The sequence below is a fragment of the Meriones unguiculatus genome, chromosome 1, assembly GCF_030254825.1.
Source record: "Meriones unguiculatus strain TT.TT164.6M chromosome 1, Bangor_MerUng_6.1, whole genome shotgun sequence".
Classification (NCBI taxonomy): domain Eukaryota; kingdom Metazoa; phylum Chordata; class Mammalia; order Rodentia; family Muridae; genus Meriones; species Meriones unguiculatus.
In genome coordinates this window covers 23,165,877-23,188,045 of record NC_083349.1, presented here as the reverse complement: position 1 = coordinate 23,188,045, position 22,169 = coordinate 23,165,877, and the positions used below count along the sequence as shown (strand labels likewise).

At 55.2% G+C, this 22,169-nt stretch overlaps 1 protein-coding gene across 1 annotated transcript; it reads left to right on the top strand.

The window, feature by feature from the left end:
- Window positions 1–341: 341 nt before the first annotated feature.
- On the top strand, window positions 342–21,118 carry Grk2 (G protein-coupled receptor kinase 2). The gene is made up of 21 exons (XM_021656210.2): window positions 342–738; window positions 12,335–12,411; window positions 14,269–14,342; window positions 14,484–14,585; window positions 14,704–14,778; window positions 14,935–14,996; window positions 15,563–15,614; window positions 15,836–15,927; window positions 16,316–16,415; window positions 16,498–16,576; window positions 16,662–16,792; window positions 17,009–17,103; window positions 17,172–17,279; window positions 17,481–17,547; window positions 17,797–17,897; window positions 18,626–18,692; window positions 18,770–18,865; window positions 19,117–19,279; window positions 19,410–19,546; window positions 19,637–19,750; window positions 19,829–21,118. Exons 1-21 carry the CDS (start codon window positions 626–628, stop codon window positions 19,991–19,993), a joined length of 2,070 nt encoding a protein of 689 aa, XP_021511885.1. The 5' UTR covers window positions 342–625; the 3' UTR covers window positions 19,994–21,118.
- Window positions 21,119–22,169: the final 1,051 nt, after the last annotated feature.

Below are 22,169 nucleotides of genomic sequence, written 5' to 3'. Positions count from 1 at the left end.
GGGGTCAGGTCGCGGGTCAGAGGTGACAGTGATTCTGTGATCCTGAGACATTGTTCGGAAATCTGAGTCTGGGGTCTTGTTCCGTGTCAGGATTGTTGATACGAGACCCAGCGCCCTGGCGGGAGCGTGGACTCCAACAGCCGGAGATGCGATCGACTTTGTGGTCACCGCTCATGGCCTGGGGTTGTCCTGGGTGCAAAACTCAGGTAAAACAGCCCAGGACCCAGCGTCGGGGCCCCCCGAGCCCTAAGGCCTCTAGGGGGCGCTGCCGCCCGCCCGCCCGCCGCCCGCCCGGCTCGGCCCCTCGGCGGCTCGCTGGCGCTGTGCGCGGCAGGCGGGGCCGGAGGCGGCGGCGGCAGCTCCGGGGCGCGGGCGGGCGGCGGGTGGTGGTGGTGGCGGCGGCGGCGGCGCCCCGACTGCAGTCCCGGCGGGAGCGGAGCGCGAGCCGGGCCGGGCCCGAGCCGGCGCCATGGGGCGGCGCCGCCTGTGAGCGGGCGACGAGCGGGGACCGGCCGGGCCGGCGGCGGCGCCGAGGCCGACAAGCCGCGCGGGCCGGGCCGGGCCGAGCGAGCGGGAGCGGAGCGGAGCCTCGGGCGGCGGGAGGAACAGCGCCGCCGCCGCCAAGATGGCCGACCTGGAGGCAGTGCTGGCCGATGTGAGCTACCTGATGGCCATGGAGAAGAGCAAGGCCACGCCGGCCGCGCGCGCCAGCAAGAAGATCCTGCTGCCGGAGCCCAGGTGAGCCCGCCCGCGCCGGGCCCCACGCGCCGCCCCGGGGTACCGTGCCCCGGGGACCCCCTCTCTCCCGGCAGCCCCAGGCTCCGGGGACCCTCTGCCCCCAGGACCCCACTGTTCCGACTGCCCCAGGACCCGGGAAGCCCCTCCTACTCCGGGGAGCTTCTGCGCCGGGGACCCCACTGTCCTGGCCGCCCCAGGACCCGGAGACTTTCTTCGTCCCGGCCGCCGCAGGCTCGGCGACCGCGAGCCCAGAGCGCCCCAACTCAAGCTCCCAGCCGCGTTCCCCCGGCCGCGCTGCCGCTTCCTGTATCTGCCGGGCCTGGTCGCTGTCAGCCCCTGGCTCTGCTGCAGCCTTCTTCCCACCCCGGTGCCCCGCTCTGCCCTCCACCCTCTGTGTCCCCTCGGAGTTCCCTTCCCCTTGTCTGCCTCTGTTTACCCGATTGTATCTCCCAGTCTGTTGCCCCTGCTCCCGGCAGCCTCCCCTCCCCCGTTGGTGCTCCACTACCCTATCCGCTCGCCTTGGAGTGGGTAACACTCTTGTGAGCTTTGTGGAGTGAGGAGGGCGAGTCTGGAGACTTTTTTTGCCTTCCCCTCTGGTGGGGGTCACTGGCCCGGGATTGGGTTTGAGTGCTTTCTGGGGACAGTGCGGTGGCGTGTGTTGTACCCATCCACCCCTGGGGGCAGCGTTCAGGTGAGGGAAGTCCCTTCTTCACCCTCTTCCCCACATGTGGCGCCTTGTGGGTACTTTTGACCAGGGAACACCCCATCCTATAGCAGCTGGTCCGCGCTGCCACCTCTCTGCAAGACAACTGATGTCATCGCACCTGCTATCAAAGTTTAAACTGTCCAGGATGTGGGTGCAGAATTGGGCAGGATGTGAGGCGTGTAGCTGGGGCTTGTCCAGTATACTGTGGCAAATAGACTTATCTTCCCATTTGAGCTGCACAGGAGACCAGGGTATGAGTGAGACAGGTGTAGTTTTCTTCCCGTAGTGTGTGTGTGTGTGTGTGTGTGTGTGTGTGTGTGTGTGTGAGAGAGAGAGAGAGAGAGAGAGAGAGAGAGAGAAGGAGAGAGAGAGAGATGGGGGACATCTCAGACTTGAATGGCTTGTTCAGGGTCACCCAGGTAATCCATAGGGACACCTGGCCTCGCCATCAGGGCCTTCAGCTTCTAGATGTATGTTTGGTTCACTGTCCTGACCTGAAGCCTGGCCTGGATGTCCTGCATCTGGAGGAGCAAATGTGTCTACCCAGCAGGATGCCTCATGGTGGGTGATGAGGCGGATCCCAGCCGGCTCTCATGCCACCCTCTTTAGCAGCCAAGAATTGGGTCTGACGTTAGACAGCCATACTCTGTCAGAGGACATGGGGCAAGTTCTATCCCGGTGGGCAGTGTGAGATAGGCCTCTGGTGGTCTCGGCCCTTGGAACAGGGTGGGCAGCTTGCAGGAATGCTGCTGTGCCTCTCTCTGCGCCCCTCCTCCCATGGCTGCTCACTGGGTTTCGGTTTGACTGAGAACCAAGCCCAGTAAAGGAAAAAACTGGTCTGCGTTCCGAAGAGGCCGTTGGGCCCCCTTCTTTCTAAGACACTTGCAATCAGATTTCTCAAAACAGGAACTAGACGGAGTGTCAGCTGGGGTTGTCTAGGGCAGCGGCAGTTAGGATGAAAATGAGTTCAGAAATGACAAAACTTCAAGGGAAGAGGTGGGGGAGGGGTGCAGTTAGCATCCAGGGCACTGTCTAGCTCTCTTGGGCAGCCACAGTCATGGGATTCTCTTGCAGGTCTGCAAAGTTTGAGGTGGTGCCTTTTTCTAGAGCTCTCCATGTTTGGATAATCTTTCCCCAGAATGCATTGCTCCTAATGGAGCCCGCCTTGGGTCACCTCTGCAGGTGTTTGAGGACCCCGATAAGTGAGCTGGGCCTCTTTCCCTTTACCCTGTCTTTTGGTGGTAGTGATGATGTGGTAGGAACAAGAATGGAGATTTTAATAATTCATTATTTATTTTGACATCTGTCATCTCAGTTGGTCCAAAAACCAGCATGTGAAGTTGGCAAGGCCGTGCCCATGTGTGCTCGTTGCTCAACAGTACTAGGATGGGGTGATATCTGGGAGCAGAATTGGGGCAGGCTCTGAGTTCTAGGGAACGGGTGCAGCTTCATCAGTAGCATGCTGTTGGGCCGACTGCTCAGTCTGGGAATGGTTCGGAGCCTCAAACCTTGACCACAGGTGTGCTCAGGCCAGGGAAGGACCCTGAGTCGTCCTGCAGTGGCCGTGGCCTCCCACGCTGGAAAGCAGGTCACTTTCGTGATGCATTTTGCACACTCTTGAGACAGGTGTCTCTTGCCCTTGAAGGTGGTTGTGACCATGTCTCATGTTTGCCCACTATGTCCCAATTTGCAAACTGCCCTGTCTTCACGACTCTGGGACAGTGGCTGACCCAGCAGGTGGTATTTTCCTCATTTACTAATTGAGGCCTTGGGGCTTGTTATACAAAAGATCTGGGATTGGATCACAGATCTTTGGAGTCCTGTCTTTTCCACCCACTCCCAGATAACTGGTTTGTGGGAGGGGATGGCTGACACCCCTTGTCATGGTCTGTGGGTCTGGGGTGGCGGCCTGGAAGTAGCAGGGCAGTTTCTGGTTTCATCGGCTGTCACAGTATAGAGGGCCCAATCCTTTGCCATTTGCTGAAACAGAGAAACAGGCTGCCCTGGCAAAGCTAACGCATACATAGAAGGACAGATGCACGCCAGCCCTGCTTTCCCAGGTGAAGAAGCAGTGGGGTTTGTTCCTGTGCCAGTGTGCCAATGGGAGTTGTTCCCACTTTGGGGTGGGCCATCCTGGCAGCCTCTCTGTGGCTGGTGCTCGGAGTTGTGGCTTGGTTGAGCTTGGCTAGCATCACAGCTCTTATTTCCCAGGGCTGGGGACTGGGAACTGTTGGGCATAGTGCCACTGTAACTTGGCAAAGGGACCTCCCCTTCTGTCACCTAGAGGACCTGGGGACAGACTCATCCCCCGATCTTCTCACAGGAGGGGGGTGTTGTGTGGACAGAACATAGGGGTCCTGTCTCCTCACTCCTGCAATTCTGGCTCACGTAGGATCCAGGCCTACTTATCCTGGCTGGACCTGCCTCAGTTTATCTGTTTACCTCCCAGGGTTGTGGGGCTGTGGTCTGGGCCTCGCCCTGTAGAAGCTGTTGCCTCTTTCCCAGCAGCTGCCACTGTCTTATAATTATCATCATTTGCTTAATATGACCACTGAGGCCCTGTGTAATTAATCTCAGGGCTCCTGGGTGAGGAGCCCTGCCTGGGCGGTCCCAGGAGATGTCCCTGCTCTCCCTGGTGACAGCGGCGGCCCCAGAAGCAGCATGTGGGAGCTGGGTGCCTCTTGCAGCCTTCTGGTTCTCTGGGCTATTTCCTGGTCCCTCCCCCACCATGAGCTTCCTCCGCTGCTGCCCGCCCCTTGCTTGTTTCCCCGGTCTCCCCAGACCCTGCTACTCTTCCTTCTCTGCGTCTTCGTTCCTGTTAACTCATTACAGCCAGGACTTCCTGCCTAGATTGGTGGGGGAAGGAGAGCTGAGAAGGCTTTTGCTCTTCTTCCTCCCTCCACTTCTCCATCACCAGCAGAAAGCCTGCTGCTGCCAGCCATTACCCCTCACCAGAACATTCCACTCCAGTAGCAGCAACCCACCCCCTCCTGCCCCTGAAAACAAGATTATCTTTTCTGCAGTCTATCCCTGCGGGCCTTTGAAGCTGCTACTGCTCCCTGGGAATGGCTCTCTAGGATGCCTTTCCCCATCTGTCCTCCTCTCCTGAGCAAGCCTCTCATGGATTTGCTATTAAGTTGCTCAGCTCTGCTTGCTTCCTCACTGCACTCAGTAAATGGATTTGAAGGGAGCGTGAGCATCATAGGTCGGGATCCGTGCACAGGGATCTGGGCTCTGTCAGCCTGGGAATGATGTGTCCTATTAATGCACAATCCAAGCTAGTAGTAAATCCTGGGTGACGTCAAGCGCAGGCACACATTCGCAGCAGCTTCTCCTTGTGCCCAGGTTGCTGTGTAGGGAGCTGAGAGCCCCAGGGCCCCAGGGAGTTCCAGCTGCCTGCACATGGCCACTGTTCTCAGGATATTATGGAATAAACAGCAGGAGCCAAGAGCATGTGATAGTTTTTGAGGAATGCACTGCCTCCATCGTACCTGCTGTTTCTCCCTGGGCCTCTTCCCCACTCCCCACTGGCTCCTAAGGCCATTTCTTCTTCCTGGTAGTTACATGGAGGTTATTTCAAGCCCACTTCAAATGAGATCCCAAAAGTAAGGCGTTTGGCAGCAGCATTTTTCTGTAGCGACATCTCGTCTCGCATCACTGCTTACTGAAAAGGGCGGCTTTGGTGATGCAGACGTGGGTGTTTGGTGATAAAATGGGGGTCACTTCTCTGAGGCTGGAAGCTCCTGGAATTGGAATAGGGGACAACCCCCTTTCAGGGACTGCAGGGCAAGGACCCCTAGAATTGTGTTCTCAATGTACACTAACAGGATGTCAACTCCTGGTGTCCTTGTAAGCAGTAAGATGCAGGGTGCCTGTTTACATCTTGTTTGTGATGGCTGAAGTGTCTCTTCCTTAATGTTCTGCAGGAGAACCCGAGAGTCTAGGGCTCGCTAGACATTGACCGTGGGCTCCTGGTCTACTGCTGTTGCCCTCCACTGGCCAAGGGTTTGTGCAGACACGGTGGTCACAGTTGCTCTTTCCTCTTTGGTAGTGGCCCTGTCCTTGAGCTCTGAGAACATTGCCGGGCCCCAGGGAGAGTCATCGAGAAATATTAATAAGAAACCCCAGGGGACTTCTTCCTGCTGTTGCCACCTCTGTGCCAGGTTTCCTGGAAATGCCACCAGGGAGTGCCTCAGCTACAGCCACAGCTTGCTGACTGTCCCCTCCCAGGGTGGCAGTTTCCAGTGTGGCTGTCTGAGACAAACCAGCGTGGAGGCCTGTAGCCTCTGCACCAGCTTCTTGGGCCACAGCATCAATGTTATTGTTACACAAACACCAGGACCATGTGCCATTGTTAGCCTGTAGCCAAGACTATCCCTTCCAGCCTGGCAGGCCCCTGGGAGGTATGCTGTCCTGTTCTGAAGCCCCTGGTGAGGTGGATGAGGCTGGCCACTGCAGGTTCTCTGAGGCCCTCCCCTCCATCCCCTTCTGCAGTATTACTCAAAGCCGGTTTGGATATTTGCTTTGTTGAAGGCTTACAGTGGGCCTCTAGACCAGAGCCCTGCCTTATGGGTTTCCTTACTTTCAAAGTGGGCATGTTTGCCTCAGACTCCTTCCTGTAGGCCCCCCTGTCCATACAGGGGAGCTCCCTGGCCCTGCCCAGGAGCCATCTACAAGGGCCTGACATACTAGGCCACTGCGCCAGAGTGTGGGACTTGTTCTCATGCTGAAGCACGTGGTACCTTTCTTCCCAGAAGTCCTCTTTAGATGCCACTCCCTCCCGCCTGCTGTCCTCTCACCTTAGTCACTGCTGAGAGAGAGGAAGTGCTCTCTTCCTACTCCTAAAGTCAGGCCCATCCTGCGTCTCAAACTCTTGAGTATCCTAGCTGTTAGAGGTCCTAGGAATGGTGATGGGTAGGTCACCCTGGCATGAAGCATGCTAGTGCCTAGGTGCCCTCAGTGCTTTGGTAGGATAGGTGTCGGGCTTTCTGCTGGGCTCTAGGGTGGAGTCCTGGGAGTATTGAAAGCTGCTCTCAGGGCCAGGGGAGTGGCACCCACTCTGTTTGGTTCACCTCCTGCAATGGGCCTGGCTCTGGCCACTGCTCTGCCACTGTGAGACTGCCTGGCCATAGACCCTTCCTTCAGTCCAGGACAAATGTGGACTGAAGGACAAATGTTGTCATAGCATAGGATCATGTTCTAGTGTCGACAGTTAGTTGTGGGGTGCCAAATAATAAAGCTTAGGGCAACTGTGTCTCAGTGTCTGGGGGAACAATACAGGCTAACAATGGCACAGAAAACCTGGTACCCCGGGAGCTCCCCCTCCTTTTTTTTAGACCTTTTCAGGCTTTCTGGTGTGCAGTACAGAAGTGACAATTCCATTGCCTTGACACTCTTGTTTTGCAAAGGAGAAAACCAGCATTGAAGTCTGTGTCTTAGCTGAGCGAGCATGGTGGCACATGCTCTAGCACTCTGGAGGCTGAGGCAGGAAGATTGCTAGTTCAAGGCCAACCTGCACTACATAGCAAGACTATATCAGAGAATTAAAATGGGGTTGGGAGATGGCCCAGTGGATGAAAGAGCTTGTTGTACACACATAAGGACTGGAATTTGGACCCTTGGCACCTCCATAAGAGCCAGGCCAGCTTAGAGCTCATCTGTAATCCCAGGACCGTTGAGACACAGGATCCCCGGGGCAAGCTGGTCACCAGCTCTAAGTTCCGAAAAAGTCTTTGCCATGGAGAAAATGCACTGAAAATGAAGTGCAGAGTTACTAAGGGAGACATCTGACAGCAACCCCTGGCCTCTCAGCAGGAGCGCGTGTGCCTGCATCTGCATGTACCTGTGCCAAAATTCATACGAACATGCCTACGAGCCACACATCTGTACATACGCCAAAAGAGTAAATGAGCACAGCTTGTGGTGACCCGGGAGGGCTGTTGGAGCCTGCCAGTGTGCTCTTCCAGCCACCGAGGCGCAAGCTGTCTCCCACCCAGGATAATGGGGGGCTGACTGCCCTTCCCCTGTAGCTCAAGCTGACTGGAACGTGCTGTATGCTGCCCTCAGCTTTCCACGTGGGGAACTGAGAGCCGCGTGCCCCTGGATGGATGTGGGTTATTGGCTTGGGTGGGGATAAGATGCCGCTCAGGGCATGTCACATCTGCAGGCACTGCCAGCATCAGGGACCCAGCCAGGAGGCTGTTGCTGCCTCCCGTGCAAGCCTGCACTTGCTTCCTGACCAGGAGTTTCACCAATAACACCTTTTCTAGCCAGCCAGTTTCCATAGCCTCCAACTCCATGAGGACAGTCTGGAAACCCTAAAATGGCCATGCTGGAGGGCCTTCCATTCAAGGACTCGCTTAAGGCTGACCTTATGTTTGGTTTTGGGGTAGTGCTCATTTGTATTTTTATTTTTGTATACTTTTTATTTTTTGCTTACTTTATTTTTAAAAGACTTTTTTCTTTTAAGGAAAAAAAATGAAGTATTATGGGCTGGAAGGAATGCTATGGCCATGGCCAAGTATAGCACTTGATGCGAGGGACAGTCTCCAACCTGAGGTCCTGCTTCAGCTGGGCCCCAGGCCCAGGTGAAAAAGCAGAAAGCCCTGCCTTGTTGGTTCCCTAGCATTCTCAGGGCACTGTCGCTGTTGGGCACCTTCGTACACCCATGTCTCAGCTGCTCTAGGCCACATGGAGAATGGTGGCAGACCCCCGACCCTCGTGGGTGTGCCTTTGGCCAAAATGGTCTGTTTTTCCCATGCTCAGAAAGCCAGTATGGGGTTGGGAGGGTATTCTCCTGGGTACCCAGGGCCCCCATTCTCAGTGCCCTGCCCAGCTCCTCTTGGGGTCTCCCTAACAGCTGGGATCTTTGCCTGTTACCTGAATCTTCCTGTCGGTACATCTCACCTGGCTCTGCTGACCGTGTCCATCTGACCCTCCACTGCTGACGCCCTCCCCCATTCCTAACCCCTTTACTGCTTCATGTCCTCTCTATGGACCAAAATGTTCTAGAATGTAAAAATGAGGTGACAAGCAGAGCACCCAGGACCAGGACTTGGCGGTGGTGACAGTCTCACCCTCCTGGGCTCTCTGCCAGGTGAGATCCAGGCGCCTGGTTTTGCAGGTTCCTGAGCTCCATGCCCCTGTGCCCTCCTGCCAGGTTTTTCGGGAGTGCCGCTGCCTGCAAGATCGGAGAGATCAGCCTCTTCTGTGGAGGGCTGCCTGGCCAGGCTGCTCTATAGGCAGAGCATGGGCTGTGGCTGATTATTTCCTCATTTAAGTTTTGTTTGAGATAGGGTCTTACACTGTTGCCCAGGCTGGCCTCAAACTCGCAGAAAACCCGCCTCAGCCTCCTGAGTGCTGGGACTTGAGGTGTGGGTCTCAGCTGGACCTTGTCTCTCTCAGGCTAACAGCTCTTCTCCGAGTTCCTGTTGTTCGCACACCTCTGTGAGGTTTAGTCTGTTCTAACCCCAAGATAGGAAAGTATATTTATGGTGGGTGGTCCCCAGGAGAGGCCAGTGTAGATGAAAGGCACATGTAAGCTTGTTGCCACTGCCAGTTACCTGAGAATTGTCTTGCTGTTCCAGAGGCAACCGTGTGAGTGTGTGTGAGTGTGCGTGTGTGTGTGTGTGTATAGGGAGGGGTGTGCTGAGTTTGGGTAGAAGTTGCAGGCTGGAAGCCCAGGGTCACCAAGGCCTGGCCTGGTCATCAGAGCTGCACTTCCTGTCAGAAACAGCTTTTGGTAGAGCTATGGTGTCTCCCAGCCTCCAGGCGAGGGGGGTCACAGTTTCAGCTTTGGGCCCTAGCTCTGCATGCTTCACTATCTTGAGAGGCCTTTCTCTCTCTCTCTCTCTCTTTCTTTCTTTCTTTCTTTCTTTCTTTCTTTCTTTCTTTCTTTCTTTCTTTCAATTTTTACATTAATTACATTTTATTTGCTTTGTATCCCAGCTGTGGCCCCCTCCCTCGTTCCCTCCCAATCCCATTTTTAAAAATAATTAATTTTATTTTATGTGTGAAGGTGTGGAATGGGCATTACAGACAGCTGTGAGCTGCCATGTGGGTGCTAGGAATTGAACCCAGATTCTCTGAAAGAGCAGCAAGTGCTCTTAACCACTGAGCTCCAGCCCCGAGAGGCCTTCCTTGAGGAAGGCCTACAAAGCTAGATCCTGGGAGTCTGGTGTCTAGGCACTAGACTCTGGCGCCTAGGCCTGGAGTCTGGTGTCCTGGCACCACTTTCCCCAGATTCGCCTTGACTGGAGCTCTCATCTTTCCAAAATCTTAGAAGCTCACCGTGCAAGGTAGGGCTGACAGACAGCCCTCCTGTACCCAGAGCCTGTGCCATCTCCCCAGCCCCACTCCCCCCTCACCTTAGAGGTGTCTGCCTGGACTTCCTTATGTAGTGACCCCATGAGGTCTCTGCTCTGTTGAATCCAGCCTCCTAAGGTCCATACCTTCAGGCTGCACCATAGCTTTGAAATCCCCTGGCACCCTATTCCTGTCCATGAAGCTTTGCTGTACCTTCTTGTCTGACCCGTGGGCCTCTTGTTGCTGGGCTAATTTTTCCTTACCTGTCTTAACACACCCCACTCCTGCCCTGCACCCAGCACCTTGGGCTTTAGCACCTGGTGACATCCTGTTTGTACTTCAAGATGCCAGCAAAGGTCCAGATCTCCACCCAGAGCTGACCTGGCCACAGGCCCCCGAGCACCCACTGACATCACAGACCAAAGGCCCATACCAAGAAAAGACCTGCCTAGATGCAGGTATTGGTCTCAGGCCATGAAGTGCCTGACTCGAGCCTGGGTGACCAAGGTAGCCTCGGCTAACCTGCTAGAGATTCTAGGGGAGGCGGAGCTGAGCTCAGAGAGCTGGACACTGTGGTGTGAATCCTCACCAGCCTCAGAGACCGGCTGGGGTTCCACATGTGCTCCAGGATGCAGCCTGGCACAGCCTCTGGCTTCTCGTGTGTCCTCAGTTGAGCAGTTGTGTGTTCTCAAGAGAGGCCAGGCTAGTGGGGCCAAATGTGGCCAGAGCTTGCTGTTGGGACAGGTTGGCAGGTCTGGGATGCCAGTGGCCCAGAAGAGGAGGGCGGAGACAGCAAGGAGGCCTCTGAAGCATGGAATGTAGCTCAGTGAGATCTCCCCAGGCCATGCACACTGTCACAGGGAGTAAACAAGTGGTGACTGTGGAGTTTGTCTCAGGAACTTTGGTGAGCAGGCTTCCCCATGGCCCTGCCAAGTGGTGTAGGGTCATGTTTTTAACCAAGTGTTAGGGACACAGAAACTGAGACTTGAATTTTTTTTTCTTTTTTTGAGACAGGGTCTCCTGTAATCCAGGCTGGTCTTGAACCCCTGATGTTCCTGAGTGCTAGAATAATAAAATACAATATAAATTCATCACTTGAAAGTATACGGTTCAAAGCTAGGTGTGAACTGGATGTGGTGATGCACACCTTTGGTCCCAGCACCAGAGAGACAGAGGCAGGTGGATCTCTGTGAGTTCAAGGCCAGCCTGGTCTACAAAGTGAGTCCAGGACAGCCAAGGCTACACAGAGAAACCCTGTCTAAAAACAAACAACAAATAAAAACCAAGCTAGGTGTGGTAACACATGCTTGTGATCCCAATACTCATTACTACACGTCTGAGGCCATCAGCTACAACAGCAAAACCCTGTCCCCTCAAAACAAAACAAAAAAGAGAATTCAGTTACATCTGTCTCCCTCTTATGTCCTATAGGCATATGCACAGGCAGAATACTATATAAATAATAAATAATAATAAATCTTAAAAAAATCAAAATCAAAATCCATGCTTGTTGAGCAGTTTCCCCCCAAGTCTCTAGAAAATCCTGATTTTCTGTCAATGAGCCTGTCATGGAGTCATGTGGATGGGCTCACACAAGTCTGAGCCCTCTGTGACTGCCACCTGTCACTTAGTCCTGTCCCTGAACTTGTCAAGTGTTTCATACCTTCTTACGGCCAAACACAATAGGGCTACATTTTGTTGATTTGTCCATTATCCAACTAATGGACAGGTCCTGGCTTTGCCCTTTGCCTAAGTTACCAGAGTCGGCACATGGCAGTGTATGGCACACTTCTGAAAGCAGTGGGCACAGATGAGGGTCTGCTGGCCACCATAACCTTGGTATTCATCTGAAGTGACTTCTGGACAAAATGAGTGAGCAGGCTAGCTGAAGGGCTAGGCGCTCCCTGGAGGTCTGACACTGAGTTGAAGGATGGTTCCATTCAAGCCAGACATGGTGGCACTTAATCTCAGCACTGGGGAGGCCGAAGCAGGGGAGCTGCTGTGTGTCCAAGGCCTGGGCCTCAAACTCACAGAGATGTGCAGGCCTCTGCTGGGACTAAAGGTGTGTGCCGCCACCCCAGGTGTGTGTGTGTGATCCTAACTTTTAAAAAAACAGAACACCTCAGGGCATAGCCGGTGGGCACAGAGGTGCACGCCTGGAGTCCAGCACTCTGGGAGGCAGAGGCGGCGGATCTCTGTGAGTTCTAGGCCAGCCTGTTCTACAAAGTGAGTCCAGGACAGCCAGGGCTACACAGAGAAACTCTATCTGGAAAAACTAAGAGAAAAAAAAAAAAAAGACCAAAAAGAGAAAGAAAAACCTCAGGGGAGATGGCTTAGTGGGTAAAGGTGACAACCTAAGCGTGGGACTTGTGCTGTAGGAGAGAACCAGCTGCCATGAGTTGTTCTCACTTGTACACACGCTGGCATGCACACATTCCCCCTACACACACACACACAACATGCGCGTGCACACACAATAAACAACACATTTGTTTTTAAAAATGAGTGCCCTTATCCAGGCTTCGTGGCAGGGCCTGTGGTCCAAGGTCCCTGTGGGCCCTGCTCACTGCCATCCTTTGCCTGCAGCATCCGCAGCGTCATGCAGAAGTATCTCGAGGACCGAGGAGAAGTGACCTTTGAAAAGATCTTCTCACAGAAGTTAGGTAAGAGCAGCCACTTCTCCCAGCCTGAGGTCTCCAAGAGGACTCCAGGGTCAGCATCGTGTTGCCCTGCAGCTGGCTGTACCATGTGCCCCTGTCCCAGAAGGTCCCCCATCTACTTCGGCTCCCCCTGCAGTTAAGAATGGTGACCCTTTGTGCCTCCCAGCCCCTGGCTTCTGCCCAGCGAGCCCTGTAGTGGGGGTGGGGGCCCATCAGTCTTCCCCAGGCGCCAGGGAAGTTCCTCCTTTGGGGTTTTTGTTTTTGAGAGTTGCAGCTTCCCCTTGGCGCAGCCACAGCTGCTCTGGGCCGTTGGTGGAACTGACAGGAAGAGGCGGGGCCCTTCCTGTGGTGCCTGTAGAGCTGTGGCTGGCCCCGCCTCCACCCAACCCCCTCGGGCCCTAAGTGAGCAACCTGTCTCGGAGCTGGCCCCTCCATCCTTCCTCCTCTGGTGTGGGTGTGGGTGTACACCCTTGTCTTAGAAGGGCATACCCACCCCACTGCCCGGCCTAAAGGAGAACTTGGGGTGGTGTCCCTGGGAGCCACTGCAGTCACACAGGGCTCAGATTTGGGCTTCCTGAGGATGGGATCGCAGTATGAAACTGACGTGGCCTAGAAGGATCAGGCACTGGAGGTCAGCCTTAGTTCAGCAGTAGGCCAGGAAGAACACAGCCTGGGGGGACAGGTCTACGTTGTTTGGCTTTGGGCCAGTTGCCTCTCCTCTCTCTGAGCCTCAAGCCTTTCAAATCTGAGAAATGGAACCTTGAGCCCAATTGCCCAAGGCAGACAGGATGGGCCTGAATCAGTGGTGTCAGTAAAAGCACTTTGTAATCCTGAACCTCTGACCACAAGCCTCATTCACAAGCCACTGGAAGGTTCCACCAGGCTCCTCTTAGAAGAAATGATGGCTTTAAGTACTAGCAGAGAGACCTGGGATTAGAGGTCAGTAAATAGGCCACAAGTGACCCTCAAAGAGGCATTGAAAGCTACCCAGCACAACTCAGGCACCCCAGTGTGTGTGTGTGTGTGTTGGGGCACAGGGCTTTAATCCAACACTAGAAAGGCAGAGGCAGGTTAGGCAGATCTCTGAGTTTGAGGCTAGTCTAGTCTACAGAGTGAGTTCCAGGACAGCCAGGCCTACACAGAGAAACCCTGTCTGCAAAACAAAACAACAAAAACCCTCAGGCATTTGTGCTGGACTAGAGCCGGAGGGGGGAAGCCACCGTTAGCTTTGCCTGAAGGTGCTCTGAGACCTCCACCCTTGGCCTGCCTTTCCAAGGGATCCTCCAGTGGATCGAGGAGTTCTGCATTCTTACCACAGGTCTCCCTGAGCCTCGGTTTCCCCAACTGGACTTGCCTGTCTGATCAGCCTGTCTGAAAAATCATCTAGATGGGAGGGAGGTGGTAGGGAGAGGGACCCTCTCTTGGTTGCTGCCTCCCTCCTGCTACAGCCTGACCTGGCTCAGAGGACCAGTCTGTCATGATGTCCCCACCAAGAACCTTACTGTAGGTAGTGTCACCATAGTAGGTGGCAGTGTCATCAGCACAGAGGAGGTCAGGTCATGGCACTGCCCTGAACTACTAATGCCAGGGCCAATCCCACACCCCTCTCCAGTACCAGCATTTCCCAGCCATTTTCTGCGAAGGCTGGTTCTGGGGACAGGGCACAAGTACAGGGACTTTTTAGGCTGGTGGCAGCCTCAGTGGCCACATTGCCTAGCTCCTTCCTACAGTATAGACCATCTCTGCTACTGCCCTGGCTAGTTTTATCTAGGAATCCCCAAGCTCTTTCTACCCATAGTGACAGTAGGCCTTTGAGACAAGAGTGCTTAGTTCAGCATGACCAGACCTGGTTGCTTTCAGGGTACCTGCTTTTCCGAGACTTCTGCCTGAACCATCTGGAAGAGGCCAAGCCCTTGGTGGAGTTCTATGAAGAGGTAAGGCGAGCGAGGTCTGGCGAGAGAAAGGTGCTTGAGCACCTTGCTGAGTCTGAGGCACCTCGCCTCACGCTCCGGCAGACCATGTGGCCTGAGCTGACCATAGGTTCAGGATGTTTCTATGCCTGTGCCTTCCACCAGATCAAGAAATATGAGAAGCTGGAGACAGAAGAGGAGCGTGTGGTCCGCAGCCGGGAGATCTTTGACTCCTACATCATGAAAGAACTACTGGCCTGCTCACACGTGAGTGATCTGGTCAGCTGCCTTCAGTGCGAACTCATGTGCTGGCCCCAAGCAGCCTGGGGTTGGAAGGGCACAGAGGGCCTTGGATAGGATTCACAGCCACCTCTGTCCTCTCCAGCCCTTTTCAAAGAATGCTACCGAGCATGTCCAAGGCCACCTGGTGAAGAAGCAGGTGCCTCCAGACCTCTTCCAGGTGTGTGATGGGCTCCTTTCCTGTTGGCCCCCTCCTGCCCAGATCAGACCCTCCTGCCTTAGACAGCTAGGGTCCTGGAGCCCAGTCCTAGATGGAGGACCTGGGTCACCAGGGGCTAATAGACTTGGTCACCAACTCTCCGCTCCCTCCCCATAGCCATACATTGAGGAGATCTGTCAGAACCTCCGAGGGGATGTATTCCAGAAGTTCATTGAGAGGTGAGTAGAAGAGAGAGGGAGAAGCAATTCTTATGGTAGAGGCAGCCTGCTCTGGCTCTGAGCGGGCAGGTGTGGGTTCTGTCTATGCCCCCTCACAGGGACTCCTGGGAGGTCACATAGATCCTCTGTCCTTTTCTCTCACCCTGTGTCTCCCTGAGCTCTGTGTGGAGAATCAGGGTACGGGCAGGGATAGGCTTCAAGCATACACTGCCCTCTGTGGCTTAAACCACCACAGTCTAGGCAGAATGCTGGAGGCAGCATTTTCAGTCAAAGCTATGTAGCCATAGGCAGTGGGGGTGCTGAGAAGGTGCCTTCCCTGGGAATGAGCTCTTGGCTAGGAGACTGTGAGCAGCAGGTGTATGCCTTAGTGGGTCTGACTGAAGACCATCTCTCATCCCAGGAGGACACCATGGCTCAGGCTGCTGAGGACATGTGGCCTGAGCTGACCATAGGTTCAGGATGTTTCTATGTCTGTCAGGACCCTGGAAGGGCAGTGGGTGGGACAGGCCCTGGTGGCCTCTGATGCGTTGATACCTGCCTGAGTGTGTGCCCTTCTTATTTCCCAGTGACAAGTTCACACGGTTCTGCCAGTGGAAGAATGTAGAACTCAACATCCATGTGAGTGGGCTTGGGGGGGGGCTGGCATGTAGCCCCACAATGGGGGCTAGTGGGGGCTCTGGAGGGGAGGCGGGCCAGTGGGGGAGGCTGGAGAAAGGTAAGTGTGTGGCCAGATCACAGAGGTAGGGGACCCTGGTAGCAGGACCTGTCCCTGCTGCCACATGCCTCTGCTGTGGGGCCCAAAAGGCCTGCAAGTGACCCCAGCTGTTGCCACTCTGCAGCTGACCATGAATGACTTCAGTGTGCATCGAATCATCGGGCGTGGGGGCTTCGGTGAGGTCTATGGGTGCCGGAAAGCAGACACAGGCAAGATGTGAGCACCCTGATCAGCTGGCAGTGGGTGGGGTGCCCAAGGGAGGAGTCAGGCTTCTAGGGCCATCATGAGGGACTGGGTCCTTGTAGGGAAGAGCAATTACGGGCATCAGTATCTCATGCTGGCCATCCCTGAATGTTCAGTCTCTGCCTAGGACCATACCTTACCCATCCTGACACTGTCCCCTCCTTCCTGTCTTGTTTTGGCTATTCTGTCTCCTTCAGGCTCCTCAGACTCTTAACTTGCCAAAACCTTCTGCCCTCTCTAAAGCACCGGCTGTGTCACACATTTTGTCCTACGTCTGGTCTTCATCAGCAGCCAGCTGAGGCCGCCTGGGGCTCTGCCCCGCAGGGTGTGCTGACACAGCTGACCTCCTGCTCCATCACAGGTACGCCATGAAGTGTCTGGACAAGAAACGCATCAAGATGAAGCAGGGAGAGACCCTGGCTCTGAACGAGCGGATCATGCTTTCCCTTGTCAGCACCGGGGTGAGCTGGCTGGCCAAGTGGCCCTTAGTAACCCCCGACCCGAGCCGCAGCCAGCCTTTGCTCACCTTCCCCTCCCTCCTAGGACTGCCCCTTCATCGTGTGCATGTCATATGCATTCCACACACCAGACAAGCTCAGTTTCATCCTGGATCTCATGAACGGTGAGCTCAGGACCAGCCCCAGGGGGTGGACCTAGGGCTGGACCTGGGCAGGAAGCTGAGTCTCATGTGGGGGGCTGCCCCTCAGGTGGGGACCTGCACTACCACCTCTCTCAGCATGGAGTCTTCTCTGAGGCCGACATGCGCTTCTACGCAGCTGAGATTATCCTGGGTCTTGAACACATGCACAACCGTTTTGTAGTCTACAGGGACCTGAAGGTGAGGGGCCGCCATCACCTATCCCTTCCTCCAGGCTTGTCTCCTTGCCTGACCCTCCTCCCCTCCCTGCCTGAGCCACTTTCTGAGTTCAGTTGTCATCACGGGGGAGGGGGAGTGTCCTGCCTGGGGCCTTGTCCCCAAAACCTATAGCCCCCTCTAGTGAAGGCCCAGGCTGGCCTCCTCCTGGCTCAGAAGCTCACGGGGCTTCCTTCACAGCCAGCCAACATTCTCCTGGACGAGCATGGCCACGTGAGAATCTCGGACCTTGGCCTAGCCTGTGACTTCTCCAAGAAGAAGCCCCATGCCAGTGTGTGAGTGCCTAGCCATTCCCCTGCTTCCCAGACCTCCTCCACTTCACTGACGGCCTGTGCTTCCACAGGGGCACGCACGGGTACATGGCGCCTGAAGTGCTACAGAAGGGCGTAGCCTACGATAGCAGTGCTGACTGGTTCTCCCTGGGCTGCATGCTCTTCAAGTTGTTGCGGGGGTGAGTAGGCTATCCCCGGTGGGCAGGTAGAGCAAGGCCTTGAGCTACTTCATCAATCAGGCAGGAAGCGGGAGGGGAACCCTGTGTGGCCTGGGTGTTAAAAGTGGTGCCCTCCCTCATTTCTCACTAGCCTCATTCTTGAGGTCTATCTTAGTTTTCCCATTCTTGTTCTCTGATGCTGATCTTTGACCTCTTGTCCAGACACAGCCCCTTCCGGCAGCACAAGACCAAAGATAAGCATGAGATTGATCGCATGACATTGACAATGGTGAGTGTAAGAGGAGCAGTGAAGGTCCATAGTGGTGCCATCAACCGTCAACTCTTGGTTCTCTCTAGCCAGCAGAGCTCTTGAGCCAGTGACCCTTTCTCTGTCCTAAGGGAAAGGCTTCTTGCCCTGTGGCCTCTTGCCTTGCTTGTGTTGTCCGAGCTCACACTTGCTGGGGACCTCTACCCCTCCCCCAGAGCCAAGGGCTCTTCCTGAGCTCCTATTGACATCCTCCTTCTCTTCACCTGAAAGGCTGTTGAGCTGCCTGATTCCTTCTCCCCTGAACTCCGGTCCCTGCTGGAAGGCTTGCTGCAGAGGGATGTCAATCGGAGGCTAGGCTGTCTGGGCCGAGGGTGAGTGTCCTGGCCTCTCCAGCATATGGCTGGATTCAGTGTTTGCTGTGGGCTGCTGCCCCAGCCTTCCTGGACCTCTGGTTGTGCCCCCTTAGAACAGTGGTCATGTCCCCTCATTTGAATCCCCCCATGGTCTTAACCTTCTTGTGAGGAATTCATAAGGGATATCGTGGCCCACACAATCTAGTGTCCTTACGGTGGCAGGGCTGGCTGGGTATGTCCCAGTTGGAGCCAACTGGGTACCAGCTTTCAAAAGATCCAGAAGACTCTTTGTAGCAAAGTGATGATAACCACAATTATAACAGGTTTTTTGGGTTTTTTTGCTTTTTTGTTTTGTTTTTGTTTTTGTTTTTGCATGAGGTAGGGGTGGTAATTTTTTAAGACAAGGTCTTATGTAACCCAGGCTAGCCTTACTCTGTAGCTGAGGCTGGCCTTGAACTCCTCATTCTCCTGCTTCTGATTAGAAGCGTGTACCACCATACCCAGCTTAATAGCAGCTTCGTAGGTCTACTGGGATATCTGTTAATTGCCAGGCAAGGCAGTATTAAAACTCACACCAACCCAAGGATGCGGGAACTGCTTCCTCCATTTAGAGATGAGCAAACAGTTTGAGAGTTATGGAACTTGCTTAAGAGACAAAAGGTGGCTGAGTCCAGAGGCAGATATAAGCTAATGACGCCATAGTTTGGAGCTAGCCTAGCTTGGGTGACAGGTATGCATCTCCACAGGGCTCAGGAGGTAAAAGAAAGCCCCTTCTTCCGCTCCCTGGACTGGCAGATGGTCTTCTTACAGAAGGTAAGAGCCAATCCAGGGGTAGGATGAGGAGCCCCGAGGCCCCTCACCCCTGCTGATACCCACCCTGCTCTGCGTAGTACCCACCTCCACTGATCCCCCCACGTGGGGAGGTGAATGCAGCGGATGCTTTTGACATTGGCTCTTTTGATGAGGAGGACACGAAAGGAATCAAGGTATTGCACCTTGGCTTGGCCGCTGAACCCTGAGCCTGGCCTGGTCTGGATGGCCCCTGCCCCTCCTCTGCCCCTGTGAGACACTGTGGCTACCCTGTGAGCTGTGAGCCATACTTCCTCATCCCCCAACCTCCCTGGGGATGGTGGTCACCTGAGACCATCTTAGCTTAAGGCCCTGTACACGCCCATGGCTGCTAATGTCCAACACCCTTCGTCTCTCCGTGTTTCCCTGCCATGTCCACCTGGTGAAGTTATTGGACAGCGACCAGGAGCTCTACCGCAACTTCCCTCTCACCATCTCGGAGCGGTGGCAGCAGGAGGTGGCAGAGACTGTCTTTGACACCATCAACGCTGAGACAGACCGGCTGGAGGCACGAAAGAAAGCCAAAAACAAGCAGCTGGGCCACGAGGAAGGTGAGGACTCATGACCATGGGGGACACCGGGCATGATGCTCACTGCGGAAATACGAAGCGGGCTCTGCTGAGAAACTGAAAGTGTCTGGGTGTGGGTGGGTGCTGAGCCTACATCCCATTTCTCGTGCAGACTATGCCCTGGGTAAGGACTGCATCATGCATGGCTACATGTCCAAGATGGGCAACCCCTTCCTGACCCAGTGGCAGCGGCGGTACTTCTACCTGTTCCCCAACCGGCTCGAGTGGCGGGGTGAAGGAGAGGCTCCGGTAAGAAGGGGTGCTGGGAAGACATGGTGTGGGCACAGGGTGGGTCCCAGGGCCTTTTCTTCACAGCCTGCTGCCCCTCCCACCCTGCAGCAGAGCCTCCTGACCATGGAAGAGATCCAGTCGGTGGAAGAAACGCAGATCAAGGAACGCAAGTGTCTCCTGCTTAAGATCCGCGGTGGCAAGCAGTTTGTCCTGCAGTGCGATGTAAGTGGGGGCCTGCGAGGAGGGTGCATTGGGCGGATGCCTGGCCAGCAGAGACTGATAGAGCCTGGCCATACACAGAGTGATCCTGAGCTGGTGCAGTGGAAAAAAGAGCTGCGTGACGCGTACCGTGAGGCCCAGCAGCTGGTGCAGCGAGTGCCCAAGATGAAGAACAAGCCACGCTCACCTGTGGTGGAGCTGAGCAAGGTGCCACTGATCCAGCGTGGCAGTGCCAACGGCCTCTGATCCATCCACCTGCTGCCCGCCTGCCCACCCGCCTTTTATAAACCTCTAATTTATTTTGTTGAATTTTTATTATTTGTTTTCCCGCAAAGCGGAAAAGGTTTTATTTTGTAATTATTGTGATTTCCTGTGGCCCCAGCCTGGCCCAGTCCCCAGGGAGGGGCCCGCTTGCCTCGGCTCCTGCTGCCACCAACCCAGCCTCTGTCTAGCACCCTGCCCTGCCCCTCCCCCGCCCAGGGTCTTTGCTCCCAGTGTCTTCCTCCAGGGAAGAGGAGCAACCCTCAGCAGCCCTCTTGCCCCTCCATGGGGCGAGCCACACTTGGTGTGTGTTACTTCAGGCTCTGTGGGCTGTGCTCAGCCTGTGGCCCAGCTGGTGGCCCAGCACCCTACCCTAGGAAGGAAGGTGCAACACAGGGGTACTACTTGAACTTTCCCATCACAGCCCTCACGCCACAGAGGGACAGACCCCTGCTGTCCTGCCCTCTTGCCACTGGTGAGAGAAGGCCCTCGTCTCCCCAGACCTGGAGTTCTCCCACAGTGACAGGCTCCTGGGTCCTTGTTCAGGAAAGGCCTGGGTATTGCCACTGCCCCCTCTCCCCTTCCTTGGACACTAGGGCTGGGTTAGGAAGCCGCCGTTGGCAGTGGCTGCTGCTGGCCTCCATGCAAGTCCCCTCTTCTCGTTGCGTGCCTGGACTCAGGAGCACAGAAAAGGCAATTGTGGATTGGGCCACACTGGCCTCCCTGAACCTAGGTCCCCAGACCTGGGCTGGGTGAGGCTCACCTGCCCAGGACCACAGTGGGACAGCCTGGGCAGGTCGGTGGCACAGCAGAAGAGCCCAGCTGGGGCCAGCTCTCCCTGTCCTGGCTGGTCAGTGTGCCCCCACCCACACTGTCCAGCCCATTAGCCCACGTCATGTCAGTGCCACCGCCCACAGGTGCCACCTTGCCCACCGCATGCCCCCTTGTGCCAGTCGCGCAGCCGTGTGGTGTCGTGCCCACTCCCCTGGGGCTGGGCCGGCACCCCCTCTCGTCTACTCACTCCCCGGGGCGTTTCTTTGCCGATTTTTGAATGTGATTTTAAAGAGTGGAAAATGAGACTATGCGTTTTTATAAAAAAATGGTGCCTGACTCCTCGCTGTCTCAGACTCTTTGTGCCTGGTGACCACTTCTCAGTCACTTCTGCCTGGGGCCTGAGAAGGGAGGACCTTGGTAGCCCATCCTTTTCTCCCTGCCACCTCCCAGATAAGCAGAAGCGGGCCCTGGTCCCTGTCAGTGTCACGTTTGGAATGGCTGGGGATGAACTGGCCTTACAAAGTTCCCTGCGCACCAACACTGTGTCCATCGCCACTCCCTGTTGGCACGCGTCTGTTTTCTCATCCACACTGCACCTTCTGGGCCTTTGACTGTGTCTGCCATTGACCTCTCTCTCTTGTGGCCTCACTGTCTACCCTCTGGAGTTCTCTGGGCTGGAGGGGTACCCCAACATGAAGCCTGTCTCTCCTGAATGAACGTTTAACTGTGTCCGTGCTCCAGGGTCTTTGGAGCCCTTGGCAGGACATGTAAGCACCACTGCCTGCCCTGTTCATGCAGGAATGGGTGCACACAGGAGCTAATACTGTGGCGTCTCGGATGAAATGGCCGTGGAGCAGAGCCTCCAGCATTGGTGTGTCATTGGTGGAGATGTTTCTAAGTCCAGAAAGGATCAGGCACTTACAAGTACTTCAGACAGCAAAACACAATAGAAGGACCCAGGCCTTGGGGCCCTGAAAAGCCAGCCTTAACTTAGCATAGTCCCAGAGTACCCAGTGACTGCAGCCTGCAGATACAAACAGATGGGAGGCTAAATTTGCTTAGTTCTGGGCGGTTAGCAGGGGCTATCCCAAAACTTACCATGTAGCCAAGGATAGCCTTGAACTCATTCTCCTGCTTCCACTCCCCAAGTGCTGGGGTTACAAGTGTTTGCTATCGTGTCTGTCCAATTCTTAAGTTTCAGGGCAGGCTGAGGTCATGAGATCCTGTTCTGAAACTACAAGAAGTAGGGAGACAAGGCTATTCTGTCCAGATAAGATGTTCTGGTAATGGTGACAGTGAAGGAAGAAGTGGAAGAGGCCAGAGAGGAGAAAGTGGCTGAGCAGTGGAACAGGCTGGGCCACACATAGGGTTGAAAAGTAGCTGGTCA